Source organism: Anser cygnoides, chromosome 4, assembly GCF_040182565.1.
Source record: "Anser cygnoides isolate HZ-2024a breed goose chromosome 4, Taihu_goose_T2T_genome, whole genome shotgun sequence".
In the NCBI taxonomy this organism is placed as follows: domain Eukaryota; kingdom Metazoa; phylum Chordata; class Aves; order Anseriformes; family Anatidae; genus Anser; species Anser cygnoides.
In genome coordinates this window covers 77980164-78006579 of record NC_089876.1, presented here as the reverse complement: position 1 = coordinate 78006579, position 26416 = coordinate 77980164, and the positions used below count along the sequence as shown (strand labels likewise).

Sequence of the window (26416 nt, the reverse complement as noted above, 5' to 3'; positions counted from 1 at the left end):
TACTGTATTGCTCAGTCTGATGGACTAAACAGAGGCCTAGAGAGGATTATTTACCAATAACCACTTTTATTATTTATAGTGTCATGAAACAGTGAATTAGAGATGCACAACTGAAAATTTCTCAAGCATTTTATTTCATAACCTAGTGTATAAAATTCCAACATACAAAAAAATCAGAAGTGAACTAGAGCAAGATCTCTTAACACAATTCTTCTTCCAGAAAGCTTTACCTAAAGGCTCAGAAGCAGTACACATTCAGCGTATTTAAAAATGGGATTCAGAATAATGTCCGTACTTGCAGTCTGCAGAATTGTGAATCGAATGGACCGGCTTTTCATGCCTTCTTAAAAACTGTTTAGTTACTGTTAGCAGTGATAGGCTTTTTGCTTTTTATTTTTAAAACCCCTGGTTCACTTTCAAGATTACAGTCAGTCTTGGTTAGTTATCTTCAGAGAAGCGAATATGCTTACTTGTCTGTTGAGTCTTTTCAAGTCTCATTCTTTCGGCTTTGGCAATCAGCTGCAAACAAGCATGAAAAACATTGACAAAAAGATTAGAAGAAAATTGTAGCATTGATATTATTTTTGTCTCACAATCACAATTGTATTATTCCACGATTTACCAAATTTTATAAGAAAAAGATATTCTTTGAACAGATCAGCTAACCTTTACAACCAACAAAAAAAAAATAGTGAAAGCAGCCCTGATTTAACTTATTTCAGAAGGGCCTCAGAACCACCAAAAATAAAATAGCAGAGCATCCCTTCAGTTTCCAGAAAGTGCAGCATATTTTATCCCAGTCCCTCTTCCTTCCAACATGGTTGAAGAGAATCAAATTATGAATTCAGAAATCCCCAAATGCAGTCTTAAAGACCAAGTTCAAAAAAAACCTACCCTTATATTGGATTCATGCTATCAGTGATGATGCAGAAAAACAACAACAACAACAACACACCACCAAGGTCACACCATTAAAAATGCCTTAGGACTGTTGTATCATTTTCTAAAGTCAGGTAGGCAAAGGTAAGAACACTGAAATCCAGATGGGGGAGCATCCTTCACGCTGGGCAAACAGCACAATACATATCACAAGACTGCTGAGAATTGATCTTAAGAAATTGTGATATAGTTGGGAAGAACGTTGGTGCTGGGAATCCCTAACTCCAATCCCTGTCCAACCAGGGACGTTAGTTTTTGGCTGCATTTCAGGTACATTTACTAAATTACTAGGGTACCTGGGATCACTGTTTTTTCCACATGGCCTGAAGCTGTAAGTGCTGAACTGTTGTACTGCTGTAACTGCCTGTCTCATCTTCATCTCACTGTGGTAACGTCACAAGCGACTGCAACTTGTAGCTTTGATCAGAGAAACTTTCACTCGTGGCAGTAATTCAAACTCCTTTCTGCTCAGGCGGCCTTTCTTGCTTGCTTTGCAGAAGATTGATGGCATGGGCGCCTTCTGCACACTAAGTGATGTTCCACATCAGTCCGGAGGACTCTCACAACACACACTCTCCTCGCAACACGTGCTCTTCCCGGGATAGGGCATTTTTCCCAACCCCACAGATACCTCGATGATCCAAACCTCGACTTCACCACAGTTAAACCCGGAGTTTAGTACAGTGACAGTGAGCAATCTGGGATCTTTTAGGATATTGACATTTTACGGAAACAAACTCACTAGTAACTCCCTCACATGTTACTGACTGCAGGTAAAACAGTTCTTTTCTCTTGCTTCTTTTCAAAAGCATGAAGTGACTGGGAAGAAAAACTTTTTCAAAATAACACTATAATTTGATAGCAAATCTGACCAATTTATCTTTGGTTTGTTTCTCTTTCGCGCATTATCTTCAGAGTACACATATGCGGTCACTAGTGCTGCAAAAGAAAATACATGCCATTTCTTGGCAAATGAGAAAGGTCTAGGTGTTAGGTTCCTAACAAAGTATCAGAAATGCTTTTGTGGAACATAACTAACTTGCTAATTTTCAGCTTGTGTACTGTTGTCTTTAGGCTGGAAACAAAACGCAGAGACCATCATTAAAAGCACGCTTGTTTTTCAAGCGCTCATACTAGAACATCCACTGATTTACCTACGGTACTGTACCAAAGTCGTAATACCCAAAAGCAAAGACACAAGCTTTGTTGCTGGGATGCCCAATTGTGATTCCCTAAGCTCTTTAAATTGTTACATGAACAAGATGAAAAAAAAAAAAAAAACACGTAAGGGACAAGACAGGCTTCCTTGTCTGGATAAGAGGCGAGAAAGCTGGGGACTCCTGTGAACCTAGACACATCAATAACGCCCCGGCATAAATCCACATTAACTTATCTGATGTAGACTACCAGAACATATTAGCTGGTTCTGAGGTCAAGGGGGGTTTGCTCGCAAGGCAGACCATTAACGAGTTTCCCAGATTTGAAGAGTTACAAACATAAATCAAATCGTTTTATCTACATGACCGCAGTCACGGTTATATCCTGCAGACACTGCATCTTGTACACAGCATGGCAGTACGTGGCACGCCGCCGCACTGATTGCAGCAGTCAGGTATTACACTTTAAACTGATGTTGCATGGTTTTACACTGTTTGCTGTGCTGCGAGATATAATTACACTGCTACAGTTAGACACGCTCCTCCTTCACCTCCACAGCGTTTAACTTGATTACAATCCCCAACATATTCTCAACAGCATTAATACCTCAAGTTCTGGCTGATGACTTCTCCTTTCTCCATCACTCTCCAGAAATAAAACTGATTTAATGTTTAAATAAAAGCTACTTTCATTCTCTGGTAACCAAAGAATGGATTCGGAGAAGTAAGTTCTAAAGAGAAACGAGGAGTAGAGCGGCTTACTAATTCAACATGTGGCATGCACAATCACAAGCACTAAAACATAAGCCTAAAGATACGAACCACCCAGTTCACAGCAGTGGGTGTTCTTATACCAGTACTTCAGAGAAGGAGGTGCTGCAAAAGGACCTCAATGATTCCCATTTTCAGCTACTCAGTCCAGGGTCAGCACCTATTTCTGATGGTTCCCACCTCCCTGGGACCACTATTCATATCCCATACAGCAATCCAGCTCTTCCACAGACTTCAACTATAGCAACGTGACAGGGAACAGGACTTATGCGTGCTCTGGCGTGGGACCTCTGTTCTGTCCTGTTCTCCAAACCTCCAGTGCCAGTGCACAGGCAGGGAACCAGCCAATCTTGCAAAGACACAGCCCCCAGGCCCAAGGCATAATCAGAAGAGAACGGTGTGGGCTGTGCCCAGGCATTCCCACTATCCCCCTTTCCCATTTATTCTGCAAATTATTCCTCCCTTCACAAACACCCAATTCTCACTTCCTCCCTAAGTGCCTTTCACTTCTACCATCACTCCCGCCCTCTGAAACTTCCTCCCTTCCTTTTGTGGAAAGGGGCACACCAAGTGTGAACTACGTTCAGCAGCACCTTCCCCAGAAGAGAAGGAGCCCAGCTGAAGGCGTTCAGGCCCTCAGCCCTTTGCTTTGTGTACAGACAGCTTTTCAATCCACGGAGTTTAAGCCTGTAGACTGATTAATTGCTTTAGATCTGGTACTGCCCTAAAGAAGCAGTCCCGAAGTCCTGATTTTTAGGCTTTTATCACTTCAAGTTGCTTATCACGTAGTTGAACAACTAGCTAAAGAGAATATGGATTTGCAAGGGCCAGGAGAGGAAAGGACAGAGATCACAATGAACAAACAGGCCTGGGGCAAAGAAAAGTTGCAAAAGAAGTTTTTGTCACACTACAGACTGACAATGAATACCTTTTAACCCCCTCCAGCAAGCCCCCAAAGGGTGGCTAAGTATCAACCACAAACTAGCAGGGCATACCGTAAGACCCACTGCAAGAAAACTAAGCAAGCCTCCATATTTTAACACCCATAGTGAATCTTAACTGCCTAAACTTACAGTCAAAGCATCTCTCAAATCGGTGTGTTATAATGTACTACTTGTAATATGATGCAGTTTATATGACATTATTACAATAAATATTAGCACTGACATCATTGCAGCAATATGACTTATATGAACATTTTTTTCAGCTTACATTTAAACACTAATTGAAATAGTTATCTGTAAGGTGTTATCTCCGATCCTAGTATATAATAGGAAAGCGCTCCTCTTCAAAAAGATCTTGTAAGGGATTTAGAAGAACATATTTTCATAAGGTAGATATGCTAATGGCATACTCATCTCTATGTATGTAATTTTTTCTTCCTTTTATTGTGACCTTCAAAGGAGCGAACTTGGAAGTGCTTTGAAAAATGTTCAACATAAAAGATTAAAATTACTATTAATGAATAAAGAAATACCATGTTTTTCTTGATATTGGTCTATTTCTGGAACAGAGGCTGTCAAAAAGTAAAGGAAGGGTTAAGAGCTCTTGACTACAGCTAGGCATTCTTTTCCTGATGTCTTGCTTAACAGACTTAGCATTTAAATAGCACTTGCTAAGCTTTGAAGTTAACACCTCCCAGTATTGTAAGGTGATGGGTAAGGGGGAGGAGCAGGAGTTTGCATCCTTGCTGCTGCTATTGTTAGGCAGAGCCGAGACAGTTTATATTTGCAAGCCTGGATGAGGCACATTACTGGCCACTTTACACTAGTTTGGTCAACAAATACCAATCTTCAAAAGATGAAGAACCAGAAACTTAAGAGCAGGGCACCTACAGTCTGAATTAAAGTCAAAGGAGCCACTGACAAAATATCTTTGCCTTAAAATAATTACAGAGTTGATTTAAAAAAAAAAATCTAAAAATGGCAGCACTCAGTTAAAGGCTCTAAAGCTTTATATTTTTCACATTCATAAAGTTTGCTACTGCTTATATTAAGGAATAATGGCTAAGATCCAAAGGCATCATAATGCTTTTAGAAAATTACACCACTAATTTTGGGAAATTCTTTATGCACAGCTGTTTTTAAAAGGACTAGATTCATGTATCTATGAGATCTCCAAAAACATTTAGACAACCAAGACAATACATGGAAAATATGCCCGTTTTTAAGTTTTTGACCTGGGTGTGTGTGTGTGTATATATATATATATATATATATCTTAAATAGGTAAATGCAGTATTTCTTGTCAATTAAAAGGAATGACTAGGAGACTTGGTACTGTGTGCATGATTGGAGCATCTAGGAAACAGAAGTTGTCTACACGTTTAAAAGTCCTTGGAAAATAACTAAGGTCAGATGACTTTTAAGTTTTGCAAGCAACAGGATAAAGATTTAGGTTAAAGCCAACTCGGAAACCTTATCTGCAATGCATGTGTCAAGCAAACCTAGCAATAAAACATTTGTGAAATACTGTTTGGCACCTCTCTGTTGGGTGAAAGGTCACAGCCTCTTAATCAAGAATCCTTCACGTCTGGAAACATCTTCTGGGGGCAGGAGCGGAGGCTGCTGCCTACAAGTTCATCACAACACTCCCTCAACAGTGTGGCCTGACAGACACACCAAGGCCAAGGTTGGAAGAAAGTTTCAGATGAACACTGAGTAAAATCACGCTGCACTGCAACAGACAGGAAGAGCAGCAGTTTGGCACTGCGAGAGCAACCAGACTCGAGCTCCTTAGGTGCGCTCCAAGCTCATTGGATGTGACAGAGTCTTGGTTGGAAGCTGCTTGGCTATGGACGCTGGTAGCAGCACTTGGATCTGTCTGGATTGGGACGTACAAGACGTGCTGTTGCTTGCATAGACCCAGGACTGCACTAGGAACACACCACCATCCACCACAGTGCACAACTGTACATTAAACAACACCATGTGAATTGCTGGGAGAAGAAAAATCCGCTCTAAAGAAAAACATGCCCTTATTGCACTAGACAATTAACCCAGAGCAAATAGAAGAGTACTTTGCTTTATAATGAGCTCATCCAGAAGAGTTCTTAAAAGAAAGCCAACCTGCAAATTAACTTCATTTCTTTAGTCGTGGTCTTAACTTTCACTACTTGTCTCCATAAAGACAAACCTTGCATTTGGCAGCTGGCCTAGGACAGCCAAATTCTGTTCTGTGGCTGTAAAACCCAGCTGCAAAGTGAGTAGGAAGTGATCTTCCTGGACTAAATACAAAGCCAAACATCAACATATTTCAGAAAAAGTAGTTGTTTTCCAAGCATGGCTGTGTAGGGAGGCAAAACCAAACAAACTTGTAAGTTACCTTCTCAGTACCCCGCTTCTTTTCTCGAGGCTGGTTAAGCTTAGCTTGTCTGTCCACTAAAATCTTCTGCCAGTAACGTTGTTCATTATCACCTGGAAAATCAAGTTAACATCATAGAAGGTGAATACAGCTGTTCAATACAAGTGGCATCACAGATGAAACACTGCATCCAAAGAACCTTTTCTAACTCAGGCAAACACATGATAGTACTTGTCAGGCCAAACCCCATCCTTTCAAGTACTTTTTCTGCTTATCTCAAAGATGGTTTTGAAACAGATTGCTAAGTAACAATGTAAGCTTCAAATATTTTTTCGCCATTGGTCTTCAGTTTCATAGTCCTCGAGAAGTCATCCAGCGTTGTGACGCCTGACCCACAGTGTTCAGTGAACAAAGCAAAGAAAAACTGTCTAAAGAAACTTAAAGCTGACACTACAGGCTGTGTTCTGTACGGACTGGACAGGACTTGAACCAAGGTACATGCACTTTATTAGCTTTAGGACCTGAATGCCAAGGTAGCTAAGTATCCCCAAGCAAGTATTTTTACAAGCTTAACAAAAAGAGCTGAAGAAACAAGCAAACGGGACTCTATACACACAATTCGCAGTGAGGAGCTCAGTTTTAACTTTTATATTTCACCACGGCATTCAGCAGCCCTATAATTCACTGATAGATTTAATCTCTGACTAGTTTGGAACAACTGAACTGACCATCTAAAAAAAAATTACTGTAAAAATGACAGATTATTTTGTTTCATCAGAACCACTGTAAGAAGCAAACTGTGGACTTCGTGGTTAATTTAGGAATGAGAACATGAGTGAAAATAATTTTGCAGTTTTCGTCAGTGGCTGTCCTGCAGTAAAAGAAGCAGTTTGCCACTGTTTCCTCTGGTCCAAACTGTAACTATCACAGTAGGAATTTAGTGGTGTAATCTATGGTCTCATAGGAAATTTTCAGTTACAGGTAAGTCTCCAAGTCATCTTGGAAGATTCCAGCAGAAGTTATAGAAGTAATAATTCTGAGAAGCAATTTTACATATATTTACATTAACATATATGTTTAATATTTTGTCAGGTGAAAAACTAGAGGTGCTTAATCAAAGTCGAATTCTAGAAAGTAAAATATTACTAGGAGAGCTTCTGTCTCCTGTGGTAGGGAGCATTAAAGATTCTTTCCTGATCGTTAATCACCATATTCACCTTTACACCACCTAGAAATGCTGAAATCCTCACTGTGAGTGACTTCTGCATTCCTCAAAAGCCTTTCCATTCTCATTTCAATGAACTAGTTTGAAAAAATTCTGAAAACTCTGAATGGAACAATCCTACAATGTAGTACTTACCTACTCCCAATCTGCTACTGTGCTCTTTTATGTAAGGATGGAAAAAAAGACAAATACAGAGCACACAGCTGTAAAATGCCATATTTCAAGTTTTCTGGGTATCTGGAACACAGAAAACTCTGGAGGACAAATCTAACTCAGAATGACATTAGTGGCATTCAGTAAGCCTAAAACTTTAATTAACTTTGATAGTATCATGAAGACTAATGCTTTCATTGCAGTTATTTCTTCTGTAATCCTTAATTGTCATTTACGTAGGTTTACGTTCATGCATGCATGGAACTTGGCCCTGTGTGAGACTCTGTGCAGGCGTGTAGTAACATTTAAATACATGGACAAGAGAATCTCATCCAGATTTTTTTTTTGCGTGTCTAAAATTGGAATATATACTATGCTCCTGTATATATAATCAAATTTGAGAAACCCCCCAACTCCCCACTCCTTCTCTTACCCTTCCCTTCAGTGAAGATGTTTCTCTACACATTGAAAATGATTTCAATCTAATGCAAAATAAGAATTTAGAATGGCAGAGTAATTCTAGAAGTACAAAAAAAAAGCTATAAACTTTAGGACAATGTTCCAGTAAAAATTTTAGCATAAATATAATTAAAAAAGCATTACTCTGGCATACATTATTCAATTTCCTGAAAAAAAGAAAGATAAATTAGAAGGCAGGTGCTAAAGCCCCTTTCATCATATCAGTGCTGTGAGATTCCTGTCCCATTATTTCACACAGCACAAGTTTGGTATTTTCATGTTACTCTTCATTTAAAATTCTTTTGAGTCATCAGAATGTTAAAGTCCTAAAGCTGAAATGTGCCTTAAGTTCTATAGCCCACACCTCTAGAAGTGGAGAGAGAATCAAGCTCAAAAGAACAGAATTAAGTTAATAAAGGCAAGCAATTTTGCTCTAAACAGTGTCTTAAAAACATTTATCATTTTATCAATTCCACTGCAGTCACAAATCAAGAAGATTCATTGGAAAGAAATGTTCTGTATAAAGAAAAAAGCAGTCCTTTCCATGGCTACAAAGATAATTAAATATATCCATAAAGGTACCATGTAACACTACCCAATACAACTCTTTTCACATAAAGGATGTAACTTAAGGCTTCTTAAAGTCGCAGTCACTAAAATTGCAAAAATACTTTAAAAATGTCTCCTGTACTACAACTAAAAAATCTTACCAGTGAGAACTTCATATTTCCAGTTGTTTTTTATCTGTATTTCTTTGTGTGATTTCATGACAGTCTGTGCGTCCTCAGGAGTATTAAACCGGACGTGACACTCGGTGTCTCCCTCCAGCATGTCTACATAGGCGACATCAGCCAGCAGCGCCAAAGCATCCTGTCAAAGCATGAGAGAGAACACAGACTGTGAAGCAGATTTAAGAACAGAAGAGTACTTTGACCAATCTGTAGGACATCACTAATATTTTCTAAAAGGTCATGGAGTAGAAGGAAATAACCAATTTTTTAATGTAATGAAAATTACATTTCTCTTTTATTTTGTATTTACATTATTTTTTTTTGTAATTACATTACATTAATCATTAAATAATTCAGAAGTCAGATATATCCTTCTTATGAAAATATATTGATTCAAAAGTATGAGCCCACAACTTTAATGTATTTATTAATATCTCATCCTGCTCTCAACAACAATTTAAACCAGTAATTCCTGCAATTTTTGGGGGAATAAGAATAGTTTTGACTAATGGCACACGAGAAGTTATCCATTTATTTCAATACTGTATCTGTACAGACTTTTCCTTGAAAGAATCTGTCAGTGTTACAGTACACAACTATCTTTGACATTCCAACAGAAAAACATCCAGCTTCTCTCTGTGCATGAAATCTATACAGGCAAGCTCATTCACGGCAGAGAAACTGGGAAATTAGTATAGTAAATCACTCCTTCCTATCTTTATGAAGTGACCTCTGTCTGGAAATTTTCACTATCAGCTGAAGGAGGAAGAGACACCCGTGCTCTTTCAGATGAAGTACTTCACTTGTAATACCTGCTGTTAGGGAAATTAACTAAGACCACACATTCCTAGTCAATTTTGTTCACAGCAGGCAGCTCAAGATGCTCCTATTCAGGAATTACACACTTTTAACCCTCTACTACCAAGCACAACCTTAAAATAAAACAAAATTAAGTGCCAATATTGTTGAGATCATTTGAGAACCAACCAAAACTATTTTTAACTCTTAATTCTGATATCCCTAAGTCATACGTAAACAGAAAGTTACAAAGAGATACATGATTCACTGTAATTGGCAAGTGTTGGGATCTCTGAGAAACGCCTTAACAGCAAAATATGGAAGCAGTGAAGCAAAACCATCAAATAGAACTACAACTACTCTGAGAAGACCCTTCCTGTATGTGTGAAGTAACATATGCCTGCCGTACAAGAAATACAGATCGACTCTGGAAGTTTATGAAGAAAAGACCTAGATGCATTGCTTGATGGCAGCACTGGCCCAGGAAGAGAGGCAAACATGTTTTTATTGAAGAGTTAAACATTTGATAAAAGCAACTAGTATGGCCAGGAAAAGTCCCAGAAGCATCAAGTACAATTTGTAGCTTCCACAGACAATGCAAAAAAGAGTTGGTGCGTTGGAAAGGATTTGTTGCTTTTTCCAACTACAGTTGTATTCTGCAATTATGTTTGTGACTAAAAACCTTGCCTTATTTGTTGGGTAACCTCCCACAAAATATTTTGCCTATCATTCTTGTTTTAGAAACCAAAACATAATGATTAATAACAGCAAAGGCCGCCCCAGTCTTATTTTGTCCCCCCTTTACTTTCATAAATGATTAGTTTTCCTTGAAACGCTTCCCTTAAACTAAATCAAAAGAGAAACTTGATTTATATTATCTGCAAATTTGAGACTTGAAGTTTGTTTTCAGCTACTGTGAGAACAGTAAACTTTCCCCCTGATCGCAATATGTTCTGCTGCAACACAGACACCACGCAGGAAGATAGATACTGCAGTCAAACTGAGCCGTCCTTCAAACATCCCAGTGACAACCACCACGTTCTCTCAGTGCCTCCAGAACTCAGACACTGACTGCCTTTGAACACCAAGGCAGATAAGACTGATGAAGCTGAAACTGTACGTATCAATTTGTTTTCAGCCAAAGACAACTGTTTCTCATCTTGCTTAGGTTTATGCACACACTAAACTTCACGCACTTGGGAGCGGCCAGTGACTTCAAACGAAATATTCAGTTAAAAATACAGGTAGTTTGATAAGTCACCTCAGAATTTGGGTTTAGAACCACTGTTGTCCTCAACAGTCTGCATATTTATTCTAAAGAAGGGTAAAACCTGTTCAAATTCTTTCCAGTTGTTATTCATCCAAAATTGCAGTTTCAGAAAAAGGTCCTGTGTCACAGTCATGCAAAAATCAGAATCCAAAAAAAACTCTGCTGTTATTTCCTTTGGAAACCTTTTGATATTTCCATCTCAGAAGGACACAACTTAAAACTGCTATTTTCGTTAAAATAAAATACTCTACTTAACATATATAACTTTCACGTCAAATCCTAAATAATGGCAATTATCTTTAAAACTTTTTTTTACTTGAGGGAAACAGAGCACTTGCCATAGGGTGGGTGGGGGTATGAATTACTGGACCAACTGTACTGCTGTCATTCTGACTGAATTAAGTTTTTGCAATCGTGAACTATTTACTGAAACAGACAACTGTTTTCTCATGCAGAGTGCATTTTCTTGCTCCTAAATTTCTGTTAATAGTAAACCAAACCAATTTACTACCACAGATTCCTTAATTTGAATTACACCAAAATTACTGGCACAATCATGCATAGAAAATGCTGCACCCACTTGGACTTCACGCTTCCTTTTCTAAAATATAAGACTTGTCTTAGCAGTGATTTACTTTTAACAATATAAAACTAACCACTTTTTTCACACTGAAAATGCAAAGACAGAGCAACAAGGGCTGGAGGTGACAAATTCTCATCCTCTACAGCATTTATTTTGGCCATTATTTTCAAACTTGACATTGCTTGAAGCAGTCCAAAGGCTACATTTTGCTGTTGTAAAATCTTCCATTAACAGGTACTAGAGAAGAATCTGTACACAGCTACTGACCAAATAACAGCAACAAAAAATCAGTAAGACTTGTTTAAATGGTATTCCATATTCAAACATTTTGGGGGCACTGTAAGAGGAAAGGCTAACAGCTACCCTGAGGTTACAAAGGCATTACCTTGATCTGCTTCCTGCCCGGCAGGGGCTCTGTGCTAATGATCTTCACAATTACACCACTCACAAACTGGGGCCCCATTGTGTTAGCCTTGACAGGAGGGGCAGAATCTTCACTGGTGGCTGATCAATTTGAAAAGAAGGGAAAAAAGAAATTTTACATTTATCAGTTTGACAAACTAAAGATGCCATGAAAGTATATAAGCAATCTGACGTACACAAGAAATGAAGCAAAGGGCATTAAATATTGCTACTGCAGATAATTTTTTAAAATTAAATCTTGGATCCAGACTGTTCAGAAAAGTCACTATGTCCAACACAAAAAATTTGTACACACCACATGTCCTTCCTTTAAAGGGTATTTTATATTCTATTCAATTGCAGTTAATACTTGAATCCTGAATTATGGAGTGATTTCAAATAAGTGACATGTCAACGCTTGTCTGCTATCAAAGTTAGTGAACAGAAATGCAGCGGATCCAAAGAATTCAATTCTGTTTCAGAAAAATATACAAGTTGAACCAATAACATATAATTATAAAATTACTTTAACTATAAACCTGACAAAACCCAAATAGAAGCCATTTTTGAATGCCCTTTCAGTAATAGCTGTGTAAATATCCGAAGGGATGGCAAAGCCTAAACAAATCAGGCCCGAGTTACATCATCAAGAAGCCAATTCTTGATTTACTTCTCCAAGGCTTTTATAGTTACAATTACCTAAAAAGATCCTAAGTTTAAGTGCTACAGAAATATTTTTAAATCATTTATGTATTATTCAGCCCTAAACCAATCTACATGAGGGAAGCTTGGTTTTAGTAGCATTTGGCATTCAAAGTCATCAGTATTATAGAAAATAAAACTATTTTTCAGTGTTTCTGGAGGACCAGTGCCCATATTTGTGTACTAGAATCATAAAGAAAACAACAACAAAAACATCATAAACAGGGTTACATTTGACATTTTTTGACTGAGGCTTTTTCTGCGTACAACCATCCGTTTCCATCTCTCCCACAGGCTCAGGTTTGATTTGAGACATTGTTTTCTTTAAGGAGGCCATACTGGCTTTTTGAAGAGCCAAATATTCTTGTTTCAAATCCATCCATTCAGTCCTGTAAATGGAAATAGCATGTCAGTTGTCAACAAGAAAATAATGTTTAGAAACTCACTGACAACTTAAGAACAAGCCATTTACAAATAGCTTCAGCTGAACCTAGCAAGCAGCGAAGATGCTTCTTAATTATTAGAAATGTCCTTGCACTCCACTCATCTTCAGCCTTACAAGTATCTGCAGTTTTAATTTTGCTTTAGCTTTTAATATTTCAAGCAAGTTGTTAAAAAAAATCAACCTCTCATTCGTAGAGTGACTCTCAAAGTTGTTATAGATATTCATAAAACATTTAGAACAGCTTGGTAAACTGTATTCTACTAGAAGTACAGAGAGCACTGGCACGAAATTCAGGCTAAATTCAGAGTTAATTCAGAGACAGTGAACTCTGAATTCACTGAATTCATTCAGTGAACCCTCTCCTGTGTTACTATATTAGGAATTTGTCATTTATTTTCTAGAAAAATCATTGATCGAAAATCAACAACTGGTTAAACTCACCAAAAACCTACTGAGATAAGAACATTCCTTACTATTCAAATGCACTTTGGTTAAAAAATACCACCACATGGAAGCAATTTATATATTTACATACATTTAACATGGAGATGTTTCTGCAAACAGCTCGAGCTTTGCTCCATAGAAACACAATGCCTGTAGTGCCACTGTGAGAACGACTCATTGTTACCCTAATCTGTACTATCAAACAAGCTGATAGAGGATTTTTAAAGAGGAGGATATCTTGTGGTAATGGTTTTAGCTGTTAACATTGACAACTGTATACTTCAAAAAAAAGCATCCAGACTCACCCAGGATCATACATTCTCAACAGAGCAAAGACATTAAAATAACAAAAGACCCACGTAATGATTCTCTGAGATAAAAAGGCAACACCATTCCACAGCAAGGTATGGTATAAATACAAGCTCAAGGAGGTACTTGTTAGCTGGATTCGAAGGAAGAGGAGATCAGGGGAATGAGCCAGGCAAGTATTTAAAATGCTCAACCTCTTCTGAAACTTTCCCCCCCGCTTTGCTATACTTTGCTAAATTTTAAAACTCTTTTCTCTGTATTTGATGCAGTATTCTCAGGAACCTGGTGGAAGAGAAGAATAATATTTGCCTTTTTTTTTTTTTTGTGTGTGGACCCCTTTTACTTTAACATGGAGGTGCTTTCTGTGATTTAAAAAAAGTAAGTGCTTCCATGTTTTAGTAGAGGTGAATCCTGTTCTCAATTCTGAAATGCCATCCATGCCATGCTTTTTTCTTGTCAAGACTTTTTCACTCGAGTTGCCGACTTGCCGAAGAAGAGAAAACTAAGGTTTTTTTTGAACTTTTTTTTTCCCTGAATAAGAGTTTGTATGGTCTGTATGTTCAGAAAAAAATTTTAAAAGGACTACTACCCTCGCTTTAACATGGAGGTACCTGCTGCCTAAAAAAGTAAGTGCTTCCATGTTTCAGTGGTGGTGGATCCTAATGTCTGAAGCATCTTTGAAGAAAACCCCTTTAAGGGAAGAAGTTTAGATCCACCATAGTGGTTGCACAATTTACTGCTTCTATTGTCGCTGGATTTCTCTAGTTACTCTTTTACAGAACGAAAAATAGTCTCTCCACATAAGGATCCCCGCAACTTAAATGTGGATGTACTTGCTTTGTTCCTTAAAAGTAAGTGCTTCCATGTTTTAGTGATGGTGAATCCTTTATGTCAACTGAACTGAAACTGACAGGAAACTTACTGGAATTCTGAAGAAAAAAAATTCAACTGACTGCATGTAACATCCCTTTGATTTCTGTATGGAGATGGGAGTTCGTGTCGGTTAATTAATGTTAATATTAATTGTGTTCTTGTATCCTGTTTATTACGTATTTGCATCTCACATGGCCTCCTGGTACAGGCGAGACGGCAAGGACCCCCTCTACTTTAACATGGAGGTACTTGCTGGTTGCTTGAAAGTAAGTGCTTCCATGTTTTAGTTGTGGTGACTCCTTAAAGCCCAACCTGAATCCTGTTCACCTAACTACTGAGATAATTAACCTCGGGAAAATGAATAGTGAGTGAACCTTAGACTTTTAACTTTGTATCTTTTCAACTACAGGCTAATACTGTTGCTAATATGCAACTCTGTGGTAAAAAAATTGGAATTGCACTTTAGCAATGGTGATGGACTGTCAGACATACAAAGAAAAATACATTCAAAGGTTTTGTTGTATCCTGTACCTGTTAACATTCAATAAAGTATATACAAAATTACTATTTTTCTGTGAAAAAAGTGGTTTCAAATAAAGCATTGCACATTAAACAGTTCACTTTTTTTACATGCCATGACATCAAACGCAGGCAGAGACACCCTCAGTTAATAGTATGAAATTAGAAATATGTTCAACAAAATGAAACAGCACTAGTGCGGTTACTTTCCTCCTTCCCCCCCCCCCCCCCATTAGCCAAAGTACTAAGTAACCATGTGCTGTTGTCATGTCATAACCTACTTTGACAGTACTCTGAGTGGAATGACTTCTTCACCCATCTTGTGTCTTTCTTTGTGTTTTTTCTTATGTTTCCTTTTAGATTTTGAAAGGGATGTGTCTTTTTTATCACCATCCTTGTCATCTTCCGCAGGGACTTCTGAAATAAAAATCCCCAGTAGAAAAAATTATTATCAAGTTCAGACTGCAACCAACAGTCGCTCATTCTCAGCAACTGCACTTTTTTCTTTTGGACTTGATTTTCAATGAGAAAAGCATTTCACAAAATCACTACTTCTGTCTACTTTACAATCTTTACAAACTATCTGACCTCTCTAATCTAGATTATTTTTACTACTGTCACCATTTGCCTAGGCCAACTATTTAATCTATACTTCTGTCCTTGAATGATTCATTACCAGGTTTAAATTTAACTGTCTAATCCAAGTAATAAACTAGTCTCCTATTCACTAACATTTTTGTATTACACTTCTTGCTTTGCCAACCTCTTTTCTCACTTGTTTTCCTCATTAGCTTAATTAAGGCTACCACATTTATCCAATTTTCCCCAGATCACACATCAGGTGTAAGCGATGAAAAACCTTATAAAGGCGTGCAGCAAACTTACCATTGGAATCTTTTGGAGCTTCTGCTTCTTGTTTTATAGGATGAACTTGAACCTTCTGAACAGTCTTCTTGACTTTTGCAATTGGTGTCTCAGCATCTCCAGAGCTACTTCTTTTTCTCTTTCCTGGCCTGCTTTCCACAGGTACCTCTGTGCTTTCTGCTCTGTCCCATTTCCTTTTCTCTCTCTTTGAGGGCTGCCTGTGAACCTCAGTACCCCCCATTTCTGAACACTCTGATGAAGTCCTATGTCTTTTTGACTTGGGCGCTTGTTCTGTTGTAGTGTTCATGTTTGATTCCTTTGTCTCTACAGCTGCCTGTGTATTGCTCTCTTTCTTAATTTTGGATTTCTTTTTTTTCTTCTTTTTCTTCTCTTCTGTATAAAAGAAATACAGCATTTAAAACTGCCAATCACTAAAAACTGGATGAGATTAACTGACCAAGTAAACAGTTGTATCACTGGTCATGATAATCTGGCATGTCAAATAATTTGCAATACGTTGTCCCAGCAGTTCCTCCTGGCCATTTTAAGCAGAGAAAAAAGAAATTGTGATAGTCTCACAAGTGTAAAAAGACCCTTGTGTCACATAGACAATTTGGCTACAGGTTTCCTCAGTGAGTTAGATGTTAATGCCATCCCTTATTTGCAACTGAAGAAATACATTAACATTGAAAAAACAAATACATGCCTCCTTCCAGATTTCACTGATTTGTGTTTTGTCAACAAAAGGAGAAACTCGGCCCTATGAACCTATAACTATCTGCGTACTAAAATTGTCATAGGCAGGATACAGTATGAAACAGTAGAGAACATCTTAAGGAGGTTTAGAAAGCATGTGTTTTTTTCTTTGATACTTTTAGTCCTAACAGCCCTAATAGTTTCCAGTGTAACAAAGAATGACTCATCATTACACTTAAGAAAAACACAGGAAGTTATCTTAAGTCTAGGAAATTGTATTATCCCATCAGAAGTAAGGAAAAATGCTTCAATGAATCAAGTTACAACATGATCGTGTGATACAGCTTCACAAATTAGAGCAGCTATTACTCGCTGCAAATAACGCTCAACTGTGAATTCAGGATTCTTTTCTTTGTAACATCCTGCAGGTTTTGGCAAGCAACTACAGATCACATAAAGTGGAATTTTAGTAATAAAAAGTAATATATATATCTATATCTAGCCATAAAAAGTTCTTTCTGCCAGGGTTGTCCAAATAACAAGAGTTCTGAAGAGGAAAATTGCTTCAGCGAAGAGTGAAAAATACCACAATGTTTGCTCTTAGGTCAGAAAACCACAAGATCACCTAAGCAGCACCAACATTTAAGTATAACCTTACTTTTATGCCTGTGTCTTACTTTTCCATACTAAACGTTTCTAAAACAATCTGTCAAACTTGTCTTTTGCTAGTCCTACGTGCTTCGATACTGATTAATTGTACAGTCTGAAAGCTGTTCTGCCAGCATAATAATAATTAATGGTGGTAGCTGGCAAGAGAGGAAAAAATAAAGTAAGTTCCTTATCAAGCAGTAAAACAAGAAGGCAAAAAAACTACTACATTTCAAGCTTACAATTTCATTTTAAGCCTACATTGGCCAACAAAACAAGCAGTAACATGTATTTTTATTTCAATAAGGTTAAATTTGAGATTAGGCATAGTAACAGGTGTACGTTCCAGATTCTCCCTTCAAAAGGTGAGGCACAAAACAGTTTGTTTCTTGATCCCACTAACTTACCACTTACCTACAACACTGCTGTTACTTGTATTCAGTGCAGGAACCGGCTTATTTTTTACTGTTTTGGGGAAAATACCAGGTTTCCGTGGTGCTTCTTCTGGTGGATTATTCAAAAACTTAAAGATAAAATTAAAATCCACAATTCATTACTAAAAAGAATCCCCATCCAAGTTAAAACCAGCAGAGTGATATTCATGATATTCGTTCAAGAAAGATGTAGTCCTCTGTGACTCTGGAGATTTTAATTTAATTTAAATATATTTTTTTTTTTTTAGTACTAGAATGTACAAGTACAGAGCTTGCATCATCAGTGTGACGTATCTGTGTCTCCATTACTGTTATGATAATGAAACTTACATGTTTTTAAACTTTCAAATCACTTATTTTAAGACAGGAAACTTGGTACAACTATACTTGCCTGAAGAAATTTAATAAGCCATTTTACTGTTACAGAGACTTCTAATTCTGTAAAAGATGCTGACGGTACCCAACCAAATTAGATGTCGTTGTCCCCCTTCCACGATTCAAATAGATCTCCAAGCAATTAATAGAATCACACTAAGATTCGTGGAATTGATTGATATTCTGAAGGCAGGAGACAGAGACATAACTCCTGCTAGCTTTGCTTTTTTAATCATGATATTTTAGGATTTTCTGTATTCAAGACTCAGTAGGTGAACTAGTAAAGAGTACATCCATACCACTGACAAACAGGAAGAACATTACCAGACCAGGGACACTGCTACTTACCTCAATAGCTTTCTCTGCTTGCTCTTTTGTTTCAAATTCAACAAAAGCAAATCCCTTTGGATCACCAGTAGATTTATACCTTGGTATACTGACGTAAACTACATTGCCACACTTCCCAAACACCCGCTCAATCCAACTGTGATTAACATTTTTGGGAAGCAGCTCCTACAGAAAGAAAAAGAAACCTTGTTTTCTCAGTACTGTACTACCATTGCATCAGACAGCTTACTACATCTTCTAATCATAATTCTCAAAACAAATTTAAGTTTGATGTAACAACATTGAAAAATATTTGTTGCTTTATTTCACTAAGTATTGTTGTCAAGAGGTCAGAGTACTCATGTAGTAACGACAATGATCTGAAAATGCATCTCTAATCTGTCACCTAACTATAGCAAGTACGATTTGCATGAAGTTACATGTTTATCTCATTCCTGTGACAGATACCAAGGCCTCTTAAACAATCTTAAGCATAACACTGCATTGTCTCAAACTAACCACTGTAGACCACAAGGATTTTTTTTATTTTTTAAAGTTGTTAGAAATCCAGATATCACAGAAATAGTTCTTGTAGGTCAAGAAGAGGCACTATGCAAACTGATTAATGCTGGTAACTGACATTTTAAAGCTTAGTGGTTACCACTTACGGCCTAGTTCATCAGTTGCTGTGAAAGTTAAAACTTTTAGCCAGCTTCTTGGATAACAAAACTGTCTTACTTATTTTTCCTATAAATTCCTTAACATAACAACACATTTTAGCAGCTTGCAGACATCATGGCTCAGTTCCTAACCATTTCCCTTCATCTATTAAAGAGAAATCCAAATCCCATCATGTCAATTTCTAAAGAGACCCTGCTGAACATGATTTAAAAATTGAACACTCTCAAATTTAAGCCTAGACAAAAACAGTCAGCAATACTTCATTTTTTTCATGGCGAGTTACTGCACTAAAAGTTCTTCCCCTTAAGAAAATGTTATATTCAAGCAGAAAACTATTTTTGCATGAACTCTGTTTGCCTGAGAAAAACACTTCATTATGTTTTTGGTATAATGTTGAAAGGCCAGTCAGTCACTTGAAACTTTAAAAATACTATTACTTTGGTATTGTGCTCATCCCACAGCATGTTGTTAACAAATGTCAAAAATAAAAAAAGTCACAAGCCGTAAGATTACTTTAGAGAAATTTAATGAAAACTTTTAAATTAAAACAAAATTGTTGAATACAAAGTAATGAAACCACTAGTCCTCAAAGAAGCACTGCTCCCCCTTCTGGCTGCATACGAAAGGGAGACATTGCACCATGAAGGGCAGGTATCTCACACACTGGTCTTTAAAAAATGAAACAAACAAGAAATCTACACCCACCCCCCCCATTTCGGTAGTAACAGGAGGATATTTTGGTCTTACAGAAAAATTTAAAACTAAAAAACCCTGTTAACTATGTAGTTAGGCAATATAGCTCATTGATTATATAATTTTCAGAAAAGATATTCCAAATGCAAACTGTTAGAGAAGTTCTAAGCAGTTCCTGCAATCACCTTAGGAGAATACCACGACTGGCATGTTGTGCTTAAAACAACTAACAACCTTTCCTGGGCTTTTGTTACAGAATTCAATGATCAGAGTAATCCAGCTTCTATTTATCTGGATGGGCTGGCATTTTGGGCATGATTATTACACATCTTCATCACAGAAAGCTTGGTGCCTGCTTGAAATTACTAACTGCAGGAAGATTCAGCAGCTAACTGCTACAGGCATATAACTAAGCTGACATCAGCCACAAACAGATCTCTTTAGAGACAAAGGGAATTCCATACTGGCTTCAATGCCATTAAAAAAATGCATAGAACTTTTAAACAAGCAACAGTTCAACCATCAGACCTCGTTCCATGCTACCATTTAAGCAGCTCAACAATATGGTAAGTCATTCCACTCTGACATCTGCAATATGTTGAGATGCAGTGTTTTTCTAGCAGTGCAAGCTATTTTCATTTGTTAGTGAATAATTTCAGTACCAAGACAGCTACAGGATATTGTGCTATCAGGAGAATTTTTTTTAAAAAAGCCCCCTAAACATAAGACTAGCTCATTTAGGCACATTCTGCCATTAAAAAAAAAAAAAAAAGATGTTAGTGGGACAAAAACAGCGGCACAGAGGCACCCGAAGTAACATATTTTATAAACAGATTTTACTGTATGAGGTATGCCTGAGTATCTTCCAAACTCAGTTTCTGTTGTTTGATAACAAGTTGTTATTCTAAAATTTGACTACATTAATATATTTCATGAATTTTTCTTGGTACCAGTGTCGCTCCCCTGGTGGCATCAACAAGAAAAAGCACAGTGAAAGCAGTAACAGATAATGAAAGTGCACCCTTTTCTCACTACGATACAAAATAGCTCTTTGCTCAGCATTTTAAATCATTTAAGATGGTACAAGAAGTCAGCATACCATACTAATCCTATTCTTTCCCTACCACGGTCACTGTCAGTGCTCACCTACCTAAAACAAAACATTTTACTGCATTGTATTAACCCTAATCTTCGGGCCTCTTCATTACAAGTTCAGTACATCTATAACACATCTCTCCTCTCCCCATTTTTTGGAAGAGGGAAAAAAAAGAAAAAAAATCTATTAGAATTTATATTATGTTTCCTGTACTAAATCCATCATCTTCGCAGCGAAAACCCACCTTCTAAACCTGATAAAATCACATGGCTGCTTTCTGTTGTACTTGTCATTCTTAATACTGCAAGTGATACTATGCAATCAGATCATCAGAGCTCATAACAAACGTACATGTTGGGTTTTGCACTCGAAAATAATTTGCAGTAAGAACATAATTTTAAAGGAGTTTCTATAGTTAGAAATAAAGCGTTCTGTCATGCACAAGGCACATACAACAGGTACAACCTTACCACATAGACTGTACGACTATCCACATCCTTTGGTTGCTCACCCAGTGGCTGTCGTCTTCTAATCCTAGTTCCTTCTAAATCCAACTAGAAGTTAACAAGAAACAAGTATTTTCTGTAAGAATACTGACCACTTCAATTCCACTGTCATTAGTGCTCCAACTGCAGCAAGTAGAAAGGAGTAGAAACATGAGACACTCACCTCTACAACAGATGAACTTTTAACTGCTCGAGCTATCAATTTTCCATCAGTAGTTAATTTTTTCATTTTGTTGAAAGATACAAGAAGTGATATGTCAACATCTAAGGAGGAAAAAAAGTGCAAGTGATGAAATCAATGCAATCTAGAAAGCACTAGTTGTGTGTCCTGATCAGACAGACATTAAGACTCAGCTAGTATTTTTGTGAAAAGAATGCGTGAGTTGTAACTCACCACACTGCACGCTGACAAGGATTTACAGAAAGTTTTTACCATCAAAATTAAAGTTTCAAGTAATCATATATACATAGAGGTGCTAACATATCAAAGGAATTTTGTTCTTCTCTTTTACCTCCCCACTGATAATTATAGTCTTTGAAAAGAAAGAAAAACCCTTTCTAATGTGGTTTTACAATACAAAAACAATTTACATTGAAAACGTGCTTCTCCTTCAAGTACTTAATTAAGTGTTTAACCCAACATCCCCAACACGAAAGAGCCCCTGCTTTTACTGCAGTTGTGATGAGTCATGCTGCAAAAACCTGGACAGAAAATTAAGCAATATTAGTCTTAGTTAAAGTTCACGACACTCAAACTCTAATACCTCTAGAAAATGTAAAGATAGTTTAAAAAAAAAAATGGGTGTGCAGGGAAACAGACCTAAAGTTCAATACCATTGGAGACTGTAACAAGCAGTTAGAAGACTAGACTTATCACATAAGGCAGCTGAGCTTATGATTTACACTTGAAATAAATACACAGTTCTTAAGACACTTGTACAACCTACAAAATATAAACATAAATATGTATTTTTATGGAAAAAGATAATGTCTTTTTACAGACATACTGCATGTGATGTAATCCATCTTGTGTAACACACTTACTAGAACAATTATAGATGGTATTAACCGCACATTTACTACACTTAAAGCAAAAGCATGCTAGTCACTGCACCTAATGTGTAAATTAATTTACCCTTCAGAAAGCGCCTAGTAGTTTCACTACCAAACTCAATTTCCAACTCTGCAGTCAAATTAGCCATGCCAAAAATTGCCTATGGGAAAGAGACCTGTCACGGCCCTACATGCAAATGCACAATTTCTCACATAACAAACCTGTGCATTAAAGAAGAAACAGGTATCTACATCAAACTGCAAAACCATGTGACGTTTTCATTTCTGCATTCACCTACCCCACAAATCAAGTAGCATACCTCTACAGAAAATAATTACTCTTGTTTGTTTACTTATTCTTGTAGTTACACAAAGCTACAAAAAAAAAAAAAAGAAAAATCAGGTGTCCCAAACAGTCACTGCTACTGTGGCAGATGCCTCTAATTTACTTCTAGAGCTGGTAGTAAAGGAAAGGAAAAGATAAACACTAAATCCAGTTTCTGCAAAGTAGTACCAAGCTCTGTCTCCTGAGTTGCTAATCCTGCTGCTGACTTCCAGTCTGCAACTGCTGTCTTCCCCAGGAGAAGACATGCACCTAATAAATGGTAACATCACCAGCAATATAGGGAAGAAAGCTAAAACCCATCTGTTTACTGAAATGTAATCAATGTAAACTTACATCCATCTCTGGACTTTTCTATTTGTTCCCGAAGAAATCTATCTTTGTGGAGATTAACATCGCCGAACCAGAAATCCACTTGTTTTGCTATATCTGCAAGCACCTGTTTAACCCTTGACCTCTTCTTTTTCTCTCTCTCTTTCTTCTGTTCAGTGCTTTCCTCTTCCATGGCTTTGTCTCTTGCAGCTTCAGTCTCCATTCCTGTCATTCTGTCAGTTGAAAGTTAAATATAACCTTTGAGAAAAACCAAAGTATTCTTACAGCAAGGAGTAAACACTGCCCCTTTCATGCAGTAATTTTGAAATGTTTTATCATACATTAACGAGGCTAACTTTGTGCACCCCCTGTAAGGCTCTGCCATTCGTTAGTTGTGGTGTACAAAAATACAAAGCATGGAGAAGACGAGAAACATTAGGTCACACAATAACTGTGTGCAGACTAAGCTGAAACTCACGTCTTACGGCTCCTTGCACTGCCCTTCAGCCACAGCAACTCACTGCAGGCAGATCGGTACCAAACTGCAGGCTTTTCTTTTAAAATTTGTACGATTGTGTTAAACCAAAACGTCCCACAAACGGTTTGCCCTCCTCATTAGATTTCTAAAGGCAATTTTTGACTTTCCGCAACAGTCAAGTCATTTACAGTTTCAACTGCTTTCACGTTTTATCAGACAAGCAGTGCTATTATTATTCCAAACATATTTAAGCGAATTATTTGAAGCACTTGCAGAGGTCAGAAAGTGTCCTTCAGTCAGACAAATCCCAGGTTACCAAAGACGCAAGCTACTTGTGCTAAAGGGAGTTTACAAAGTCCACCTAAAAGCAGTCAGTTTTCCTCCCAAGAAATGCATTTTCTTAGATTTGAATAAAAACAAATAATTTGATCTTCTCCACTTCCCAGATGTCCCAGTACAAACCATTAGAAAGCCTGCATAAAAAATCCCACAAAGCACTACAATTCAGAAGTTACCCTTTTATGCAGAAAGCAGAGCAGGAAAAAAGGTTAGGTTACACAGACGACTTGTGAACAGGCTAGCCAAGAAGGACAACGCTCAGCAGGCATCTCATAAAGCCAGTGGCTGCAAACAGGTTACGTTAACACACAGATGCTGAAGAGCTCGCTGCAAAAAATTATGGTAAGACCAAAATGAGAAGCACATATTCATCCTTATAATTAAACACCATGTCAAGATATATTCATAGAGGTGGTATTCACAGAAGCTTTAGTGAGACTTTTTTTTAAAATAACCCTTACTAAGTTACATTAAAAATGTGAACTGCTTTCTTACAGGGCCTCGGCAATTGACAGAAAGCAGTAATTAAAAATCATTAAAAATCTTCCAATCCTGCCTTTGAATATGTTCTAACACATTCCTACTACATTTCTTGCGCGAGAAATCTAAAATCAGAGTGTCGCTTTTTAGAGGCCATTAATTACCACCCTTCTTCCAGTCCAGATGTCACTCAGGATGTGCTACAATTAAAGAGGTGTCTTTCCTTTCCTTGGTTAGGGCTCCTTCACCAACAGCCACTGACATTAATGGCAAGTCACGTTCTGCCAGAAATGCAGCTTCAGGCCCCTAGAGATAGGCGCTGACTAGTGGGAAGTAACTTGAATTTACAGCTTGACTTTGGAAAATATCAAAACTTTTAAAGGGATCAATTCATCTTTTTTTGTTCATATTTCCATTCACCGTAGGTACTGCCTCCTCCTTGAAAATTGTTGGTCACCATAGTAGTTTTATTCAAGCCAAATAAAGCAACACTGGCAAAAACACCCTTTTGAGAATGAAATTAACACAAAAATTCAAGTAATTAATATGGCAATCATCATACGAAAGACTTTCCAGCTCTCTGGCAATGAAACCTAAGGAAGTACAAGTGCAGCCCTCAGCGAGGAAGCCCACCTCTGCAACAGGATGACAAAAATGGAAATGGTCCTCAAATTATTGTGCAAATCAGGCTGCCTCGGCCGGCCGGAGATCAGTTTCTCTCACTGCTGGGAGCTGACCACTCAAGGTAATGAAAGACCAACAATTACCTTGAAAAGATAAACCAGGTAAAACTCCCAGCTGAAGGCGTTCAAGCTACTCTCAAGCCCTTCAGCATGATCTTTACAGGAATTCTCTGCACAACAATACAGCACTTAGCTGAGGGCTATAGTGAGCTACACCACTAGAAGTAAAGCTTAGCTACAGGATACTTTCTTTACTTGCACAGTATTACCTGACCGCACCAACATACAGCATGGCTTATATACAGAAAAACTTTATTTTATGAAGCCTTCTGAAGTGTTTTGTTTGAGTCGCTCATCCTTTGGACTTCTTTCCCAGAAGAAAGGTTCCCGTTCAAGCTTAAAGGAAAGATAAACAGCTGCAAGCTGTATTCTGGTTTTTTGTTTCGTTTTGTTCCTCCTCCACCCCCATTCCCACTCTGTGCTACTCCTCTAGGAATGAAACTTTGAGAAAATGACTTTGGAGAGAGCTTGGAGCCAGAGCAAATGTCAGCTATGACTCTATAATTAGAATCTGTACACAGCCGTACAGTCAGTAGTGAAACACTCACACCTGAGAGGTCAGGGAAGTTCAAATTCAGCATATGAAAAAACACTGTTTGTAGGTCAGCATATCAGCAGCTCACGGCACTTGCTTTTTTTGTTCGTATTCTTTCCATCGGCAATTAACCTCGCAGCTCCCAACTCCGCAATGAAAGCTGCCATGCCAAGGCATACGACAGCCTGCGTTTTTGTTGCTTTGCCAGCCTCACGACTGCAAGCACTGTTCCCGTAAACCGCGTAACTCGGACGAAAGCAAAAGCCAAGGTCCAGACTTCGGTCTGTTAAGAAAACACCTGTCACCGCCTCGTTTTCCTCAAATGAAATAAAGTCTCCGTGTCTTTGTGTGCAAAGTGCAAGGAGTGCAAGGCTGAGGGATTTAAGCGCAGCCACCAAGCACCGGCTGCCCAACGGCCGCCAACGGCCGCCCCCCGGGAGCCCAACGGCCGGCACGCGGCGAGCCCTGCGCATGCGCGCGGCGGCGGCAGCAGCTGCAGCGCCCCCTGCCTGCGCCCCCTCCCCCCCGCCCAACGGCTGCCCCCCGCCGCGCGCCACTGACCTGCCCGCCGCGCGACGTCACCGCGGGGGGCAACGGGCCGCGACGCGCGCGCGCCTCCGGCCACCGCCGCCACCAACCGCCGCCGGCCCTCCCTGCCCGGGCGCTGAGGGCAGCCCCTCGCGCATGCGCCGCGCGGGAGCGGCCGCGCCTGGCTGGGCGCGCACGTGAT

The 26416-nt window shown here is 38.3% G+C and overlaps 1 protein-coding gene across 4 annotated transcripts; it reads right to left on the bottom strand.

Annotated features, from left to right (window-relative positions):
• Nucleotides 1–111: 111 nt before the first annotated feature.
• On the bottom strand, nucleotides 112–26403 carry LOC136786309 (la-related protein 7-like). 4 transcript variants are annotated; one of them, XM_066996912.1, is made up of 13 exons: nucleotides 26248–26403; nucleotides 23136–23344; nucleotides 21567–21667; nucleotides 21368–21451; nucleotides 18449–18613; nucleotides 17706–17814; nucleotides 15969–16340; nucleotides 15365–15500; nucleotides 12725–12882; nucleotides 11775–11893; nucleotides 8718–8877; nucleotides 6192–6283; nucleotides 112–519 (listed from the first exon to the last, which is right to left on the bottom strand). In XM_066996912.1, exons 2-13 carry the CDS (start codon nucleotides 23341–23343, stop codon nucleotides 439–441), a joined length of 1785 nt encoding a protein of 594 aa, XP_066853013.1. In that variant the 5' UTR covers nucleotide 23344; nucleotides 26248–26403; the 3' UTR covers nucleotides 112–438. The 4 variants fall into 4 exon arrangements, with proteins under 4 accessions (XP_066853013.1, XP_066853015.1, XP_066853014.1 ...); XM_066996914.1 differs by having other exon boundaries at nucleotides 23136–23369; nucleotides 26248–26389; XM_066996913.1 differs by lacking the exon at nucleotides 26248–26403 and adding an exon at nucleotides 25700–26092.
• Nucleotides 26404–26416: the final 13 nt, after the last annotated feature.